The sequence below is a fragment of the Giraffa tippelskirchi genome, chromosome 6 (genome assembly GCF_054371585.1).
Source record: "Giraffa tippelskirchi isolate mGirTip1 chromosome 6, T2T-mGirTip1v1.2.pri, whole genome shotgun sequence".
Lineage (NCBI taxonomy): Eukaryota > Metazoa > Chordata > Mammalia > Artiodactyla > Giraffidae > Giraffa > Giraffa tippelskirchi.
In genome coordinates this window covers 135,162,635-135,180,667 of record NC_137280.1, presented here as the reverse complement: position 1 = coordinate 135,180,667, position 18,033 = coordinate 135,162,635, and the positions used below count along the sequence as shown (strand labels likewise).

The following is an 18,033-nucleotide window of genomic DNA, read 5'->3' as shown; positions in this document are numbered from 1 at the left end:
AACAAATCCTCAGTAAATTATGGCAAGAGTGATTAAAGCTACAGACCTTCTACCCAGAAAAAACAGAATTGCTCATACATGTACAGTTGTGAATGTAATTTCAGGAGGTTCAGGTAGCCTCTGAAGCCTGCTGATCCCAGTCCAACTTCGGATCCAATTCAGCTAATTCAACCATTCATACATTTGTTCAACAGATTTTGCTAGAGCTTACTCCATGCCTGGCACTGGGTAAAGTGTCGGGTGGGGGGATGTGAGGCCTGAGAAGGGAATGTATGTGAATTATCCAGGGTCAAAATGGAAACCAATATCAAGTTAAAGATTAGAATGAAAGTCTGTCTCTTTTTTGAAAGAACTTTCTTAGGGTGTACTTTATATGCAAAATAAAAAAACCCTGTACATATTTAATCTATATGACCGAATGAGTTTGGTCATATGCATGCACCCCTGAAACCATCACCACAATCAAGGTAATAGACATGTCCATCACTTCTAAAATTTTCCTTGCTCCCCTTTGTTTTTGTTTTTGTTGGTTTTGTTTTTGTGGCAAGAACACTTACCATGAGATCCACTCTCTTAACAAACTTTCAAGTGCACAATACTACTGTTAACTCCAGACACTGTATTGTTCCCCAGAATCTCTGGCGCCACCGAACTCCTCTCTGCTTCTAAGACACTATTTGAGATACCTCATATAAGTGGATTCATGCAATATTTGTCCTTCTGTGACTAGTTCTTTTTGCTTAGCACAATATTTTCCAGGTTCAGCCATGTTGTCCCAAGTGGCAGAATTTCTTTTTAAAGGCTAGCTAAACTTTGATTGTATGCATACGATCATTTATCTGTCATCAGACCTTTGGCTGATTCCATATCTTGGCTTTTGTTAATAATGTTACAGTGGACATTAGGAGTGCAAATAATTCTTCACCATCCTGATTTCAATTATTTTGAATATATACCCAGAAGTGAGATTACGTGATTATATTACCATATTTTTTAATTTTTTGAGAACCCTCCATACTGTTTTTCATAGCGACTGTACCATTTTATATTCCCACCAACATGTACCAGAATGCAAGTCTCTTGTATGCCAATCTTGGTTCCTTTGAGGAAGAATTTCTGTGTCTGAAAAAAAAAAAAAATTAGCCGCTCAGTCTTGTCTAACTCTTTGAAACTCCATGGACTTGTAGCCCATCAGGCTCCTCTGTCCATGGAATTCTTCAGGCAAGAATACTGGAATAGGTAGCCTTTCCTTCTCCAGGGAATCTTCCCAACCCAGGGATCGAACGTAGGTCTCCTGCATTGCAGGCTGATAGATTCTTAACTGTCTGAGCCATCAGACAGTGTCCCCATGTCTGAAAGGGGACCACGTCTGAAAGGGGACCCAGTCACAGTCACAATGGATCTGAGCGTACATTCCCTCAAGACCCCTACCCCAGCAAGTCCTTGCGTGCTTTCTCCAACATGCTTTACCTCCCGGTGTTAGCCTCCCTCAGTGAGGACCTCAAACTCCCTGCCATGCTGGACCCCTGAATCTTAGACCAGCTGGAAGGTCTTTGGGAAGCAAGAAGCTGGACCCCCAACAATCCCCGATTGCTCTACCCACTGCTTTTAGTTTTCCAGGAGCACTGATCTTTTTCAAGTGCTTGAGATGCAAAAGTGCCTTGAAAAAGGCACAGTGGCAGTGGGGTGACCTGAAGATCTGATCTTCCCACCTTGCCCAACTTCCAAGGCCTTCCTGACCTCGGGCTCCCCCAGCAGTCCAGGTTCCAGCTCCCTCCCTCAGCAGCTGCTTCTTTAAGAAGCATCATAGGAACTGGTCCTGCTACTGTCCTTGGATCCTGTCCAGGGCCCTGATTTAAAAGGTATTGCAACGGTTTAAAAAAAAAAACAAATATGTGCTGTAACCCAAGGCCCTGGTAACCACAACACTGCCGGCTGCTACAGCCGCCTCCTAGGCGAGAGGAGAGGAAACTGCTCCCCGCCTACCCGCCTACTCCGGGGCAGACAATCCTGTTCAGCCTCAGTGCAGCTCCCGCCTCCCTACCATATTATCTCTGCCTGGAAGCTCAGCGGGGGCGGGACCTGAGCCAGACCTGGGGGCTTCAGGCCTTCTAGACCCAACTGCCTTTGAGAACCGTCCCCATTCCTTCCTGAACAGTTCCAGGAGATGTTTGAGAGCTTCGGAAGAGCACTTTCTGTCCGCTCTCCACCTAAGCCCTGAGAGTGACTGTGAATAATAACACCAATCCGACTGCGCCACTCCCACTGCCCACATGATTAAGTAAGAACGTCTTGGCCAAGATTTCGATGTTCTCCGGTCTCTCTCTGTCCCCCACCCTCCTTGCTCTCGCTGGACCCACGCAGAGCAGCTGAGCCCCTCTGAAAACCCACCCAGCACTGGGCACACGTGTTCTTCCCCACTTTCTTTTCATTTTATACATGTATAGATTGCAAAATAATCAGCACAACAAGGTCAGTTAACACAGCCGTCCCCTCACAGAGCTATACTTTCCCACTTTCTTGATAAGAAGAATCCCTGCTTAGTCTACATAGCTCAGGTCAAATGTGGCATCCCTGGGGAAGCCTGCCCTTCCTTTTCCTCCCAGATAGTGTTGGTTACTCCTTTTGCTTCCATGGTATTTTTCCATACCCCTTGTTACATTATCTGCCTACCTAGACTAGAGGAGATGTAACCACCTGCAAATATTTTCTTTAGTTTGCGTGATGATATGTGTGTGAGAGAGAGGAAAGGAAAACCAGATTTTAAAAATTCCCCAAGATTTCTAGTTTCTCTTGGAAAGTTGGAAGGTCAGGCCAGCTTGGGGTTTCATTTCCTTCTAACGCCGTCCACCACTACACATCCACTTGTGCTTCTTTTAGAGGGGTATATGGTCCCCGGTTTACACGCCATCCCCGTCTTATGCCTCTCCTAATTTATGTACCTTCCCAGTCTCGTAGACAAGTTTTAAGCCTTGGAGCTGGATCACACCTCTCATATGTTCTGGGTTACTCCTGTTTACAAAATATTCTGTCTCCTTGTCCCCATAAGCCATTTGGACACCCTAGAAATTCCAGTATGTTGGCAAAGAGTAAGTGAATAGAATCAGGTAAATAAAAAATGTACATGTCACAAATTCCTTTGCTAAATCATGTGTTCCAATTTTTGACTAGAAAACAGTCCCTGCTTCATCATCTTCCAATTCTCTCTCCTGTTAGTTCCCTGTGAGGAAGATGCTTCCGTTGGAGTTGAGCAAGGAAGGAGGCATCAGGGCAGGAAACACCAGATTTCCCAGGAAGGAGGAATTTAGGACAAGTTATCTGTTAGAAAAGGATTGCTTAAATTTTGATTACATAGCAGGTGACATAGATGACAAAATATGGAAAGTGGGACACACTCTTGGACTCAGCCCTGGACCCCATTCAATCTCTCATCTCTGAGCCCATTAAAAAATGGATGTTAGGAAGACATAAGGTTGAAAGCAGTTCAAACATAAGCCCACATCAGAATTATCTGGAGGATTCATAAAACACAGATTCCTGGGTCCCCTACCCAGAATTTCTGAGGCAGCTGGTCTGGGCTGGAGCCCCCAAATTTGCATTTCTAACCATTTCCCAAGAAATGCTGATGCTTCTGATCCCCAGACCACATTTGAGAACCACTGATGCAAAAAAAAAAAAGTGTTTGCTACTGTTCATTACTAGCAGCCTCTAGACCCTAGAGCCCACTTAAAGAGGTGATGTATATTAATAATTTTCCCTAGAATCCCTTGGCGATACTCTGTACCCTCCTACTCTGCATCACCAAAGAAGCTCCTTGAAATCCCTTGAGAACCTCCATCCGAACTTCATCAAACAGAGAAAGCGGTAACCAATGATGATTGCTGTTTTTTAGTTACTAAGTTATGTCCAATCTTTTGCAAACCCGTGGAGTGTAGCCCTCCAGCTCCTCTGCCCATAGGACTTCCCAGGCAAGAATACTGGAGTGGGTTGCCATTTCCTTCTCCAGGGCATCTTCCCACCCCAGGGATCAAACTTGCTTCTCTTGCATTGGCAGGCGGATTCTTTACCACTGAGCCACCAGGGAAGCCCCTAAACAATGATTGTGGCATGAAATCATTTTTGGTTTAAAAGAAGTGGTAAAATGAATCTTGTTGCCTCTGCCAAGGAAGCCCCAAGTCCCAAACCACTGGTCTTCTGGGAAAATAGGCAGGGATGGCTTCTTGCTAATTATCATTACTCAGGCTCACTTCTCCTTTCCAAGGACCTCCCCATTAATTCAGTTCAACCCAACTCAATATGATTAATGTAGCAATTTGATTCCCAGGAGAGATGACCCAGCACAACCACTGGAGCAATAAGGTTCAAATTTTAGTGTGAAAATTCCTCAGACTCAGCCCTGCAGGGCCTGACTGAATAGACAGCAAAAAGATCCAGATGATTCTGTAGCACACCAATCTGCCCACGCCTTGAGAAACACTTCAATAGAAGCCTAAGAATTCAACCATTTTAGGACCCCTCTGATTTATTTCTCTTACATATATTTCCAAGAGGAAGCTGTCAGAACTAACATTTCTGTCAAGAGTGGCAAATCCAGGATACCTTTCTCAGCAGAGCCTCCTGTTCTGCCCCTAGAACTGAAGCTGGGGTACATGCAGTATCTCCAAGAGTAAATTATTGTAATTAAATTCAATGTAACAAACTTTAATTAGTGACTTATGAACTGATTAGAAATGGCATTCTACTGCAGAATCTCAGTGGCAGTAGCTTAAACAAATATGCTATTTATTCTATTATGTGATAATATTAGGAAGGAGTTGATCAAAGCTGATCCTGAGACTGCATCAATTCAGAGATCAAGGATCCTTCCACCTTTTTGCTCAGGGTAATAAAATGGCTTCTGTAATTCAGCCATCATGTCTGTATTCCAGGCAGGAAAAGCAGGGCAAGGAAAGGGAAGTCCTGCTCCCAGCTGAGTCATTCTTCTATTACACGTTTTCCTGGAAGCTCCAACCAGTAATGTCCCCTTACGTATCACTGACTAGCTGAGTAAGTAGCATGTTCCCCCAGCATACCGCTGACCCAGAGAATATCAGGATTCCGTCACTAAGGAAGAAGGAAGAATGGAAGTTGAGCAAGGTGACTAGAAGTCTCTGCCACGACCTACTAAGGACCAGGGGGTGTGAGGAGGGAGGAGGCAGAGCTGTGTAACCTGTAGTCCATTAGGGAGGACTCACAAAGCACACAAACAAGAGAGTTGTAGGACAGGAGCTGTAGGGCTTTTGGAAGAAGCAGGGATTTGAGCTGCTTCGTGATATGCAGGTAGAATGATAACCACACAGATAGTTGGTGAAGAAAGTCACTCCCAGCAGACAACATGTTTGGGAAACTACTGGGCCCAGTCGGGACCCACACAGAGAAAACTTTCAGGGCTAGAATGTGTTTAGCCATCACTGCATTGAGAGGTACTTAACCTAGTATCCACACATAGCCCCACTGTGTGTGGGCTGCAGGGAGCCCTGAGCTTCTTGAAATTCTAGGCAAAACTTTTTATGTGTGAGTATACTGTAAGTTTCACATGAAAGATGTTCAAGATAATTCCCATATCGGTCTTTCCAGTCTTTCCCCAAAATTGTTCACCCCATCCTCAACTTTTGTTCCTTTACACCAACTTAGTCACCAACACACTCCTCCTTCTCCAGCTACCCAGCCTCCACATTTATCCTGATTTGACCCATGCTCTTGATCCTCCCCCTTTTTTCCTCTTGCTTTTTTATTTTTTAAATTATGACAGTATGACAACACATTTACAGGAGGTTTGGAAAATACAGAACAGAGTTATTTATAGTTCCACTGTATATTACAGTTATTTTTAAGTAGATAAATTAAGATTTTTAGTTGGAGTTTTGATATCAAACTCCAAAAAATTAATAGAATGAATATACAGAAAAGTAGAAGGATGTAGTAGACCTGAAAAGCACTGTGAACCAATTCACCATAATTAAGAATTATACAGTTTTCACACAACGGTAGGATACAAATTCTATTCATGTTCCCAAAGACTATAAGCTGATCCTCCCTCTTGTAATTACTCCTTCTTGCTTCTCCCCTTCCCCCTAGATATGGAAAATAGGTAATCACTGGAAGTATTTTAACATAGACTTCACAAACACAGGTAATTATAGAAGAGAAACTATAAAAAAGATTTATCTGAGTTGCAAGCAACGAAAGCAAAGCATCAGATTCCATCTCAACATGAGACTCTAGGATTCCTTTTGCCATGAATGCCCTTTGGCTTTAGTGTTTCTCCAGGAAATCCTCCTTCCCCATCCCCATCCACCATGGTCTCTTATCTCCTTTTAATTCTAATACTGCCCACATGGACTATGCAACTTTACATTTGCTTTATAACCTGTTTTTATATTTTCCATCTTTTGCTATGTATAGGTCTAATATCAAGAAAATAGATTATAACTAATTCAAGACAAAAACTGAGTCTTCTCTATGTCTTGCCATAGGGTGACCAACCATTCCAGGGTACCTAGTACTGAGGAGTTTCCTGGGTTGTGGGACTTTCAGTGCTACAGGTGGGAAATCCTGAGCAGACCAAGATGAGTTAGTCACCCTACTTGCCCAAGAAATGGGCACATCATAATATTTGCTTGTTGATTGCTGTCTATGATAGACATCTCTGCTGTTCACCAGTATTTTTGGTTCTCCTATCCCTAGGGGCACACATTACACTTTTCCATCCCCTTGAAGTTACCCATGGACTTGCTTTAGTCAATAAAATGTGAGAGGACTTAATGTGTGTCACTCCTGAGTGGAAAGATTTAAGACCCCATATATTGTCTTCTCTTGACCTGAAAAACCATGCAGCCATGGTGTTGGGATGGCTGCATCCTAGGATGCTGTTGAATGTCTCTGTGAAGCAGAGCCCTCAGCCTCCCCAAACTGGATTCACATGGTATGAGCAAAACTTAACTTCACTCACGATAAGTTGCTGAAACTTGTATGTTTTTCATCACTGCAGCAAAACCTAACCTAACCTGACTGGCTCAACAACTTCTAAAAATCTCATTAGCAACTTATTCAAACTCAAATTCCTAAAGCAAAAAAAAAAAATCCTTAGGGCTTCTTTCTCAAGGGGAAACTTCAAAGCGTGTAGCCAAAAAGCTGGTTGTGTGAAAGTGGGAAATTTGAGCCTGGTCTCCCAAGAAGCTTAAAGAAGCTGGAGGCAAGAGCTCCTGAGAACAGAGGCTTCAGAAACAGAATTTGCCTTCCTGGTTCCTACCCCCCAGCCCAAGTTATTGATTTCAACTCCTGATATTAAAATTGGAGATCCATTTTACAAAGCTCAATTCTTTGATGTTCAGATGGGAAACTCTCCCAAAGGAGAAACAAGAGGTTCAGGATCACACAGGGCATTGCTAGTTATGATCTCCCTACACATTTTTGGCCCTGTTAGCCCTTTACATGGTTTTTCTACCTAATTCATTCACAATCATTGTCTATTTCTCTGGGATTTCACATATTTATACTTACCATTTGCTGGTGGAAAACTAGTCTCAACCTTATGCCTGGGTTTAAAAACATAGTTTTTAGAAAACTTTTTCTTATCACAATAAAATGTTTTATTATAGTAAGTGTATACTCATTTTTTTAAATATAAGAAAGCGAGTAATCAAAATCTCACCCTCATCTAGAGGTAATCACTATTAACACTTTTTAAAATATATATACATTTATTTATTTATTTTTGGCTGCACTGGGTCTTAGTTGCTGCCCATGGGCTTTCTCTAGTTGCAGTACACGGGCTTCTCTTTGCGGTGGCTTCTCTTGTTGCAGAGTGGGGCTTTAGGGCTTGCAATCTTCAGTGGTTGCTGTGTGTGGGCTCAGTACTCGAGACTCGCCAGCTTAGTTGCCTGTGACATGTGGAATCTTCGACCAGGGATTGAAGTGTTGTCCCCTGCATTGGCACTAGACCACCACAGAAATCCAACTTTTTTTTTTTATAAGAATGAATTTTTTACATTTTATGACATTTTAAAACGTTATCCTTATCAGTATGTTAGCAGGTTACATGATATTCTATCTTCATGGATATATCATAATAACCAAGCTCCTTTTCTTGGATATTTAGATTGTTCTAGTCTTTTGCTTGTTTGTTGGTTTGGATTTTTAGTAAATCATGAGCATTGTTTCACAGTCACTGATAATTTGAGTAGACACCCTTTCCTCATTACCTGTTCAGCACGTGTGCAGCAGTGGTTCTCACACTTGAGCATGGCTCAGAATCACTGGCAGGGCTTGGGAAGCTAGAGGTTGCTGAGCCCCATCTCAAGTTCAGAATATGTAGGTCTGGGTGGGGTCTGAGCATTTGTATTTCTTTTTGTAAATATTTATTTCTATTTATTTATTTAGCTGCAGCCAGTTACGGCACACAGGATCTTTAGTTGCAGCATACAAACTCAGTTTTGGCATGTGGGATCTAGCTCCATGAACAGGGATCAAACCAGAGCCCCCTGCACTGGGAGTGTAGAGTCTTAGCCACTGGACCACTGGGAAGTCCTGAGGATTTGTGTTTCTCACAAAGATCTCTGGTAGTGCTGATGCAATTGACTTGGGGGCCACATTTTGTGAATCACCGTCTTCTATTATTCTTCTTTCCAAGGACCTAATATCACCTGTGTCCTCAGTTTCCTTTCTTGGAATCTACTGTGACTGGTCTACTCTGTGGAAGGGAAGTTCTTTTGCAGTCTCACATACTTTTGCCATTCCTGACCGTAAGTCCCTTTCATCAACACATCTTTCTAAGTGTCTCTGGGCTGTGCATCATTTTCTAACATACCACTCATCCTGACTTTCAAAGTTGTCCTGCATTGCCACTCCCAGAAACCTCAGCTAATAACAAGGGTAAACAAAAGTTCTTTTTCCTAGGCTCTGACATTGTATGTCCCTTATTCTCCCTGCATCTGCCTATCTACCTCACAGAGTTGTTGTAATTGGTAACCTCTATTAAAAATGGATACAGTAGAATATTACAGATGCGTGTGAGCTGGAAAGAGTTATGGACCCAGAGTGAAAGATCATTACAATTACTTTTCACATTATTATGTGTTTGTAGGGAAATGGCTGAAAGCTTAGGTTCTGGAGTTAGAACTGGTTTTTATCTGGGCTTTGATCCTGACTAGCTAGGTGAGCGTAAGCAGATCACACAGCTGAGTCTCGTTTTCCTCACCTGTAAAGTGGAGGAACTAATAATACCTTTGTGGCAAGGAGATGGCAAGAAATAGAAATAATATGTGCAAGGAAGCCAGGACAGAAACAACTCTTGATAAATGACAGCTGTTGTGTTTACTAAATAGTTGTTTTAATTTTTTTCCTAGCCTTTTCTCTGCTGCGAGTCTGGAAAGATAATCCATTGTTCATTGGGACCTTTCTGGCCCTGACCCGAGTTTTCTGTCATTTACTAAGTTTCTGATCACCTGTCTCAGGCGGCAGCGCGGCGAGCCCCACGGGCTTCCCTGAGGCCCTGCTTTTCGGGTATTTACGGCGCGCGGCCGCCCCAGCTCCGGCTCAAGTCTGCGCTTCCAGGTTCAGTTTCAGGGTCTCGCCGGCTGCCCCGGCCGGCGGGCGCCGAGCGGGCAGCGGGGCTCGGACGGCAGGGTTCTCTGGGGGCCCCAGAGTTGGGAGGCGGAGTCCTGGAGCCCCCGGAGGAGGATGGGCTGCGGACACAGCAGACTGAGCTGCTGCAAACCCCCCAAAAAGGTAAAGGGCGCCGGCGGAGAAGTTTGCCTTCGGAAAGGAAGGCGGGTGCGGAACCGCTCCGCCGCTGGGGACCCAGGGCGCCCCAGGTCTACTGGGGATGCCGGGCGGTGAACACTTAGAGGCCGGCAGGCAGGAAGGCGGGTAAGGCTCGGCCGGGCGGCTCTCTCTCCCTGACCCAGGGCTGAGCCACGCGGGGCAGCCGAGTTTACAAACACAGCCCCAGGGCCGGGACAGGCGACTGATTCCAGCTGGCGGAGGTGGGAAATAGCTAGTAGTAGCTGTAGCAGGTGCCCTTTTCCGTTGGTCAAGGGCTGCTCGCTGTGTGGCCATGGACGTGTGACTTGACCTCTCTGGGCCTTTGGCTTTCTTACCATTAAGAGGCAGATTCTCTCTAGGGCCGCTACTTGCACAGCAGAATGGCCCACAGATTTACATCATCGACATCACCTAGGACTTGCAGAATGTCGGGCTGTGTTCCAGACGTGCTAAAATAGAACTTGTCTTTTAATAAGATGCCCAGGTGACTACAATATGCTTTAAAGTTTGAGAAGCGCTGGTCTAGAGCCTCTTCAGACCCTAGAGACGGTGAGTGTGGGTTGTCCTCGGGGGAGCTGGGAGGGGCCAACCAGGGAGGAGATTTGCGGCCTTCTGCTGCCCTTCCCTCCCTTCCTGTCGCTCCCCCAAGGGGCCTCCGAGCTGGGTTAGGGCCCAGGAGACACTACTCGGGTTTCTGGCAGTGGGACCAGCTGCCCCTTGGGTTCTGACAAGCCCAGAAGGTCAGAGCCTGGAGCCAGAGGACAACCTGAGGCACAGAGAGGGAAGGGCGGACCCTCAAGTCCAGAGCCTTCTTCCTACTTCTGCCTGCCCTCCAGTCAGGTGGGAAGAGGTGGTCCTATGAACTTGATGATCAGCCCCCTGAGGCCCCGAGAGGCCCCACACTGGGACACTATTCAGTAAGTGTTCACTGAACTTGAGCCTCTGCTGCTTTGCTTGCGCCTGAGCACGAGCTTCCCTGCCTGTTGAGCAGGCAGTACTGTCCCGAACCTGGATGATTCTATTTCTGCTCCGTGCCTCGTCCAGGGAGAAGGACTTTTGTCCCAAGTATAGTGCCTTCCCCCATCCTTGCTCCTCCTTAATTCCCAGTTCAAAATAACTCATGGAGCTCCGACCCAGAAACCTTCCTGTCTTCCTGGCTCCAAGAGGGAAACTGAGGCTTGCCTCCATCCATGGAAGCAGAAGTCTGGCTGATGGGATGATGAACAGATAAACCTGAGTCCTACCTGAGACTTATAACAAAGCTGGTGATCGATTCTCAGTGTTAATCCTGGCTCTGCCACAAACATGTCTGTAGTGCTCTCTGTGCCTCAGTTTCTCCCTCTATATGGACAGGGAGGGCTTTGAGCAGGATGATTTCTAGGAGTCGGAGAGCCTGTGTTCTCCGCACCTGTGTTAACCACTCAGCTTGCAAAGAAGGCCAAAGGTGAATTCCACCTACTTGGTGTCGGGAAGAGACTGGATTAGCCCTGATCCAGGCCTTGACTCTTCCGTAGTCTGGAAAAGGACCCCACAGTGAGCAAGGATTCCCCTGCCTGTCTGACAGCCTTGCCAGCTGTCCCTGTCCATCCCTGGCACAGCCTGAACTGGACCCCCTGTCCCAAGCTGTGAAGGGCAAGTACAGTCAGCAGAGACTATCCCAGTGGGAAAGGACCTTGGGTACAACCTATGTTGATGCACGCAGCATGCAGCTGGGAGGTTAAAGCCTGGAGGGGGAAGGGTCTTGACTGAGGTCAGAGAACAACTTAGAGCAGAACCCAGATAACCAGTCCCCAAGCCCAGCGTCCTTTGTCTCTGCCCCTACTCAGTGCTTCCAGTGGCTTCTTGTTGATTCCAAAGCCCTTTGGCATTAAAGCCTTTGCCCTGTTGCCTCAGAGCAGCCTGGCTTGCCTTTCTACCCTGGCAGTGCCAGGCTCCTGCCCCTGAGTGGCAGGATTTATAAGCAGATTTTGTTTAAAGTTCATGCTAGTTTCCATCTCTCTGTGCTATGCTCCTGCCCGGTTTCTCATCCAGGTGCCAACCCCTAAAAGGCCTGAACTTCCAAGCTTACCCCCAGCAGGTTGCCAGCCCCCTAGGAGAGAGGGAACCTCTGAGGATGGGGTGTAGAAAAATGAGCTCAGACCCCAGGAGGCTCAGGTCACGACAACAATGACTCATTGTGAGTGGCAGTTTACAGCGTACTTTCACATCCTGCCGACCTCACTAAAGCCTGGAAGTCAGGCTGAGCTGTGGGATCTTCTCCACTTTATAGATGAGGAGACTGAGGTTCAGGGAGGAGTGATGTCATTCAGTAGGTTGGTGGCCAAACCATGCAGTGGAGCCTGGCTTTTCTGCCCTCCCCGTTGGTACTTACTGCCTTGCACAGAGCCCAGAGCTGGTGCCTCCTAAATATCTGAGTGTGAATGAGGGCCACATCAGAGCTGGACTAGAAGTTAACCCAGAGTGCAGCAGGAGTATCTCATCTAGCCTTGAGAGATACAGGACAGCTTCTTGGCTGAGCGCTGGGCATGCCTTGGCTGGGTGATGAAGGTTTGGTAGGAATGACCCAGTTGAGGCAGAGAGGACGGCCTGAGTGGAGGTTGAGCCGAAGAAGCAGGGTGATGGTGCTGGTTGTGGAGAGTGGGAGTGGCCAGCCATGAGGAATGAGGCCAGGGCTTTCAGCGGGAACTTCCCCAGCTACAGATAGGGCCTTGACCACTAGGGCTTCTCAAGGTCCCTGCCAGGGGCCAGACCCTAAGGATTTGCTGAGTCCTGTGGTTGGCAGTGCCAGTAGCCTTAGCTGACCAGCTGTCCTAGACCCCACTGAGAGGCCTGACCTGGGGCTAAGTGTTACTGGGACTTTTGGTGACAAGTTGAAACCCTGGTGAAAAAATGAGTGGAGATCCCTAGCAGGCTGGGTGTAGATACTGAAGAATCATCTGTGTGATGTGGTCCTCCCTAAACCCTTTTTGACAAAGACCATGGCTGTTGTGGCCACATTAAGAGGATGTGGGAGAAGGCCAGACAGAGAGGGGCGGGGCCAAGGAAACAAGCCCTCCGTGGACTTGCCTATAGGATGACATGGGGGTTTTTAGGGCCCTTCCATCCCCAAAAAGTTACCAGGCCCATCTGGGCCAAGCTGGGAAGGGAACCCTAGCGCCTCATGGTCAACCCTCTGTGTGTGTGCCTCGTGTGACCCAGGGTTCAGAGCTTTGGCTCTGGCCCCCATGCCACAGCCCTGAGCACCACACCTGAGACCCTGGCTCAGTACTGCTCCCACAGCAGGGCCTCAGGCAACAGGTGTTCTGGCGTCAGCAGCCCTTCATGAGCGCTTCCAGGTAGCAGGCCAGGTGAGAGAGGCAGAGATACAGACGTGGAAGACATGGAAGAGTCTGGGATGGGCACAACTAAAGCAAAACCGTAGACACTAAGAGCATGGGCTTTAGAACTGAGTCCACATATGCATTTTTCGGAGCACACCTGGTGGCTCAGTGGTAAAGAATGCCTGCCAGTGCAGGAGACGCAGTCAGGAAGATCCCCTGGAGGAGGAAATGGCAACCCACTCCAGTATTCTTGCCTAAAAAATCCCACGGACAGAGGAGCCTGGTGGGCTACAGTCCATAGGATTGCCAAGAGTTGGACACAACTGAGCAACTGAGCACATTCATTTACTAACTCTGCTCTCCAGACTGTGCCAGGTGCCACTTCAGTCCTGGTGCCATTGTGGATCCATTAAGTGACCCTGGAGGGGATTTGGGTTTTCCATGCCTCAATTTCCTCATCTGTAAAATAGACATGATGGTAGCTCCTGAGTCATAGGGTTCTGAGATTAGATGAAAGAATGCATGTGATAGAGTCCCTGATACACTGACTGGTTAGCAGGGACTGTAGGTGAGGGGCATCACCACCTGGATTGTACCCAAGGAAAGCAAACATGGATGCGGGAGAAGGGGGCTATGAATGTACTTGGAAGGCCATTTGGGGTTGGGAAGATAAAGTTTAGAGCCTGGTCACTGCTTTCCAGCCTTTGAAGTGTTGTCAAGCGGCATGGGGTGCAGCCTGGTTCTCTGTTGACCCCAGAAGGCAGATTGTGGCCAGTGAGGGGAAGCCAAGGGGAGCCAGATTCTACTTCTCACCAGGAAGAAGGGTAGTGAGTTCCCCATCCTGGAGGAGTTCAAGCAGAGGTCAGATGTGATTGTGACAGAAATAGAAAGGGGGGAGGATAGAAGAGGTGTTGCAAACCTAGGTCTAGGAAATACTAAGATTCCACTCGACACCTAATTATCGTGATTATTCATAATGTTTGAGGCAAAATTTACAATTTGGTAAAATATAAAGAAATTTTAAAATAGCTTTTAATCCCACCATAAAGAGAGAGCCTCTGTGTACACTTCAGTGTCATTCTTTCTTCTGTTTTCCTCACTTGTGTGCTATATGTGAGTGTGACTATTTTTGCAGAATTACGGATATATTTTAAAGGAGTATATTCTATTAGTAGTTATTGGGGTGACTAAAAAGTTTGTAACATCTTACAGAGAAACCTGGTCAAACTTTGTGACCAACCCTATACCTAATATTTTGCTGGGGGCATTCTCCCATGTTAAAAGTCTATGGAAATGTGATTTTTAATACCCATCTAAGGTTCTGTGGATGTTCTGTGGCTTTTTTAACCAGTTTGGACACTTGGTTATTTACACTCTCCACTCCTACCCTTGTTATTCATGGGCATCCTTGTGTTTTCATCCTAATCCTGGGAGAGTGTGCCTTTTTGTTGGAGGGAATAGGTGGGGGGAGGGAAGCCCTCCAGAGAAGAGATGACATCTTGTCTGGGTTCTGAAGGTGGGTGGGAGCCAAACACTTGTGTCAGGGTGACTGAGGTACACAAGATGCAGGGTCCCTGACACCTGATCTGTGGGAGTAGGGCAAACTTGACTTTTTAACTCATTTTGGATGGAAGGTCTGTGAAAGGAAATGGCCTTTGCCAGGAACTGAGCCCCCATCCCAAACACTGTGGGGACACTGGTGTGTATGTGGCTTCTGAGCTAGTGGGTTTTGCCCAGTTCAGTTCAGTCTCTCAGTCATGTCCGACTCATTGCAACACATGGACTGCAGCACGCCAGGCTTCCCTGTCCATCACCTACTCCCAGAGCTTACTCAAACTCATGTCCATTGAGTTGGTGATGCCATCCAACCATCTCATCCTCTGTTATCCTCTTCTCCTCCTGCCTTCAATCTTTCCCAGCATCAGGGTCTTTTCCAATGAGTCCGCTCTTTGCATGAGGTGGCCAAAGTATTGGAGTTTCAGCTTCAGCATCAGTCCTTCCAATGAATATTCAGGACTAATTTCCTTTAGGAATGACTCCTTGCAGTCCAAGGGACTCTCAAGAGTCTTCTCCAACACCACAGTTCAGAAGCATCAATTCTTTGATGCTCGGCTTTCTTTATAGTCCAACTCTCACATCCATACATGACTACTGAAAAAAACCATAGCTTTGACTAGACGGACCTTTGTTGGCAAAGTAATCTCTCTGCTTTTTAATATGCTGTGTAGGTTGGTCATAGCTTTTCTTCCAAGGAGCAAGCGTCTTTCAATTTCATGGTTGCAGTCACCATCTGCAGTGACTTGGGAGCCCAAAAAAATAAAATCTCTCACTGTTTCCCCATCTATTTGCCATGAAGTGATGGGACCAGATGCCATGATCTTTTATGTAGCTTCAGTAATTTAGACCTTTATCTAGGTATGAAGTGAAGTGAAAGTCGCTCAGTCGTGTCCAACTCTTTGTTACCCCATGGGCTATACAATCCATGGAATTCTCCAGGCTAGAATACTGGAGTGGTTAGACTTTCCCTTCTCTAGGGGATCTTCCCAGCCCAGGAATCGAAGCCAGGTCTCCCTCATTGCAGGAAGATTCCTGGGTTTTGCCCAACCCACAATATAATGCCCTCTCATCCCAGTTAGGAGAAGGCAGTGGCACCCCACTCCAGTACTCTTGCCTGGAAAATCCCATGGACAGAGGAGCCTGGTAGGCTACAGTCCATGGGGTCGCACAGAGTCGGACACGACTGAAGCGACTTAGCAGCAGCAGCATCCCAGTTAAAGCCAATACAAGCTTCCGTACATATGTACTGTGACATATGTAGGTCTGACAGAGGGACCAACCAGGAGCCCACTGCAGGCAGAGAGAAAGAATGAAAAAAAATGAAAAAATCCATCCATCTCTAGTACAGATAGATCTAAATCTATCCATCACCTGCAGACAAGCCATCCGACTTCTCTCACCAAGTGAGTGTGAATCCCTAAAAATCATTTATCTTGTGTCACTTTATTTTCAAGACTGAATCTTCCGTAACATCTAGGCCTAACACCTCATAAAACATCCATCCCACACATCCCACATCTCATGCTTTCCCCCAGATAAGCTATGTACAGACTGATCTACTTCCAGTTCTCCTTCCTCCCCGGGAGTGAAGTTCTTTTTCAGAGTGTACAATGAACTTTGTCATTCCTCCTCCACCCTGTGCAACCCTACCCACTGTCCTCTCCTTGAGGAAACAGCTGTGACATCAGAAAAGCTACCTGTAATGGGCTAAATAGTGTCCCCCCACCAAATTCATGTACACCCGGGACCTGTGAGTATGACCTTATTAGAAACAGGGCTTTTGCAGATGTAATCCGTCAAGATGAGGTCATACTGGGGGATAGTGGGCTTCGGTCCAAGGACTGATGTCCTTGTGAGAAGAAGGGAATGTGGACAGCGAAGCACGGAGAGGAGGCCATGTGTTGACAGAAGCAGAGATGGTAGTGATGCATCTGCAAGCCAGGGAACGCCAAGGGTTGCTGCGACCACCAGAAGCTAGGAAGGACGGATGGAACAGAAATTCCCTCAGAGCCTCCAGACTGACCCAATCCACCTGACACCTTGACTCTGGGCTTCTCACCTCCAGAACTGCAAGAGAAGAAATTTCTGTTGTTTGAAGTCACCAACTGCATGGTCATTTGTTACAACAGCCCTAGGGGATGTATATATTTTAATGATTCCCCACCCTCTCTCACCCCTCCCCGACCTGGCCACCAGTCGAAATGGGCAGGGGAGACCCAGTGCCTCTCCTTTGGCAGCAGGGTAGGGAGCACTGCACAAGAGGAGGTGCTTGAACACGGCCCCAGTGCTTATGGACACCAGCTGCAGCATCTGCAGAGGAAAGAGCACAGTGCTGGGAGTCAAGAGTGGGTCCTAGGTCTACCTCTTTCACTAACTTGCCGTGTGATCGCTACCCAGGCCTTGACCTCCCCACCTGTAAAATGACCCCCTTGGCTGCTTTTAGGTTCCAACAGAGGTATTAATTCTGTCTGCTGTTCATTTCTTTGTACATGAGTCAAATTTGAATACACTGTTGTTTTAAAAATTCTAAGAACTTAGGCAAAACTGCAGCTCCCCCTCCTTGACCACAATAACTCTAGTCTTTTCTCCAGAGATGATGACTAACTGCCCTTGGTGTGTGCTTTTCTAGGTAGTTTTCCCTGTGCATGTTCATACAGTAGAAATAGTTTATTTTGCTATTGATATTCTACCAAATGACTTGCCACCTTTGTTGGTAAATACCTGCTTTGTTTTTTAAAAGAGATGAGTGGCATTGCATAGTGTCATGGAGCCATGAAACCTTAGTGTGTGGAGCCAATGCTCCGTTGTGGATGTGAGACTGGTTTCCAGCGTTTCCCTGTTACAAGTGACCCTGCCCCAAGCACCCTGCAAGGGCCGTCATCCTCACTAACAGGTGCCTCTCTCTCGGCTGGCAGTTCTGTGGCAGGGCGCTTGCTGCCTGGACTTTGCGTGTTGGCTGCCGGGCTATGTCATCCTCTTCTTTAGGCACTCCAGTCCCCTCTTTTACAGCTTCCCCACAGGGGCTGCTCAAGAACAGAGGGTGGTCTGAAGGGTTCAGGACACTCCCCCGCAGGTCCTCCTGAGCAAGTACCCCTCCTGCCTTGTCCTGCAGAGAAGCCCTCTGCATGAGGGGGCTGACAGCTGAGTGTGTGCAGCCACTAGCCCTGCTGTGTTGGGAACCAGCAAGCGTGACAGGACTGATAGAGGGCGAGGTGTCAGAATGACCTCACTCTGCCGCTTCTTTTGCGTCCATAGCATATCAAGGCCAGAAGGGCCATGATGTATCCCATTGCCCAACTCTATGCCAGAGAGAGGAGGAAACAGAAGCCCAGAGAGGGGAGGGTGCTCCCCC

The 18,033-nt window shown here is 46.9% G+C and overlaps 2 protein-coding genes across 9 annotated transcripts in view; both read left to right on the top strand.

Moving 5' to 3' along the window:
- The window catches only part of SLC36A3 (solute carrier family 36 member 3), a 76,728-nt gene that overhangs the window by 54,718 nt on the left and 3,977 nt on the right, over positions 1-18,033 (top strand). The window lies entirely within an intron of this gene.
- CCDC69 (coiled-coil domain containing 69) overlaps positions 9,574-18,033 on the top strand; it is a 50,320-nt gene continuing 41,860 nt past the window's right edge. For all 8 annotated transcript variants that reach the window (XR_014055554.1, XR_014055555.1, XR_014055557.1 and 5 more), the window contains exon 1: positions 9,574-9,768. Coding sequence is in view for 3 of the 8 variants with exons in the window: in XM_081495978.1 (XP_081352104.1) it covers positions 9,721-9,768 (48 nt within the window). In the remaining 5 variants the exon portion in view is untranslated. The remainder of the gene's footprint in view (positions 9,769-18,033) is intronic.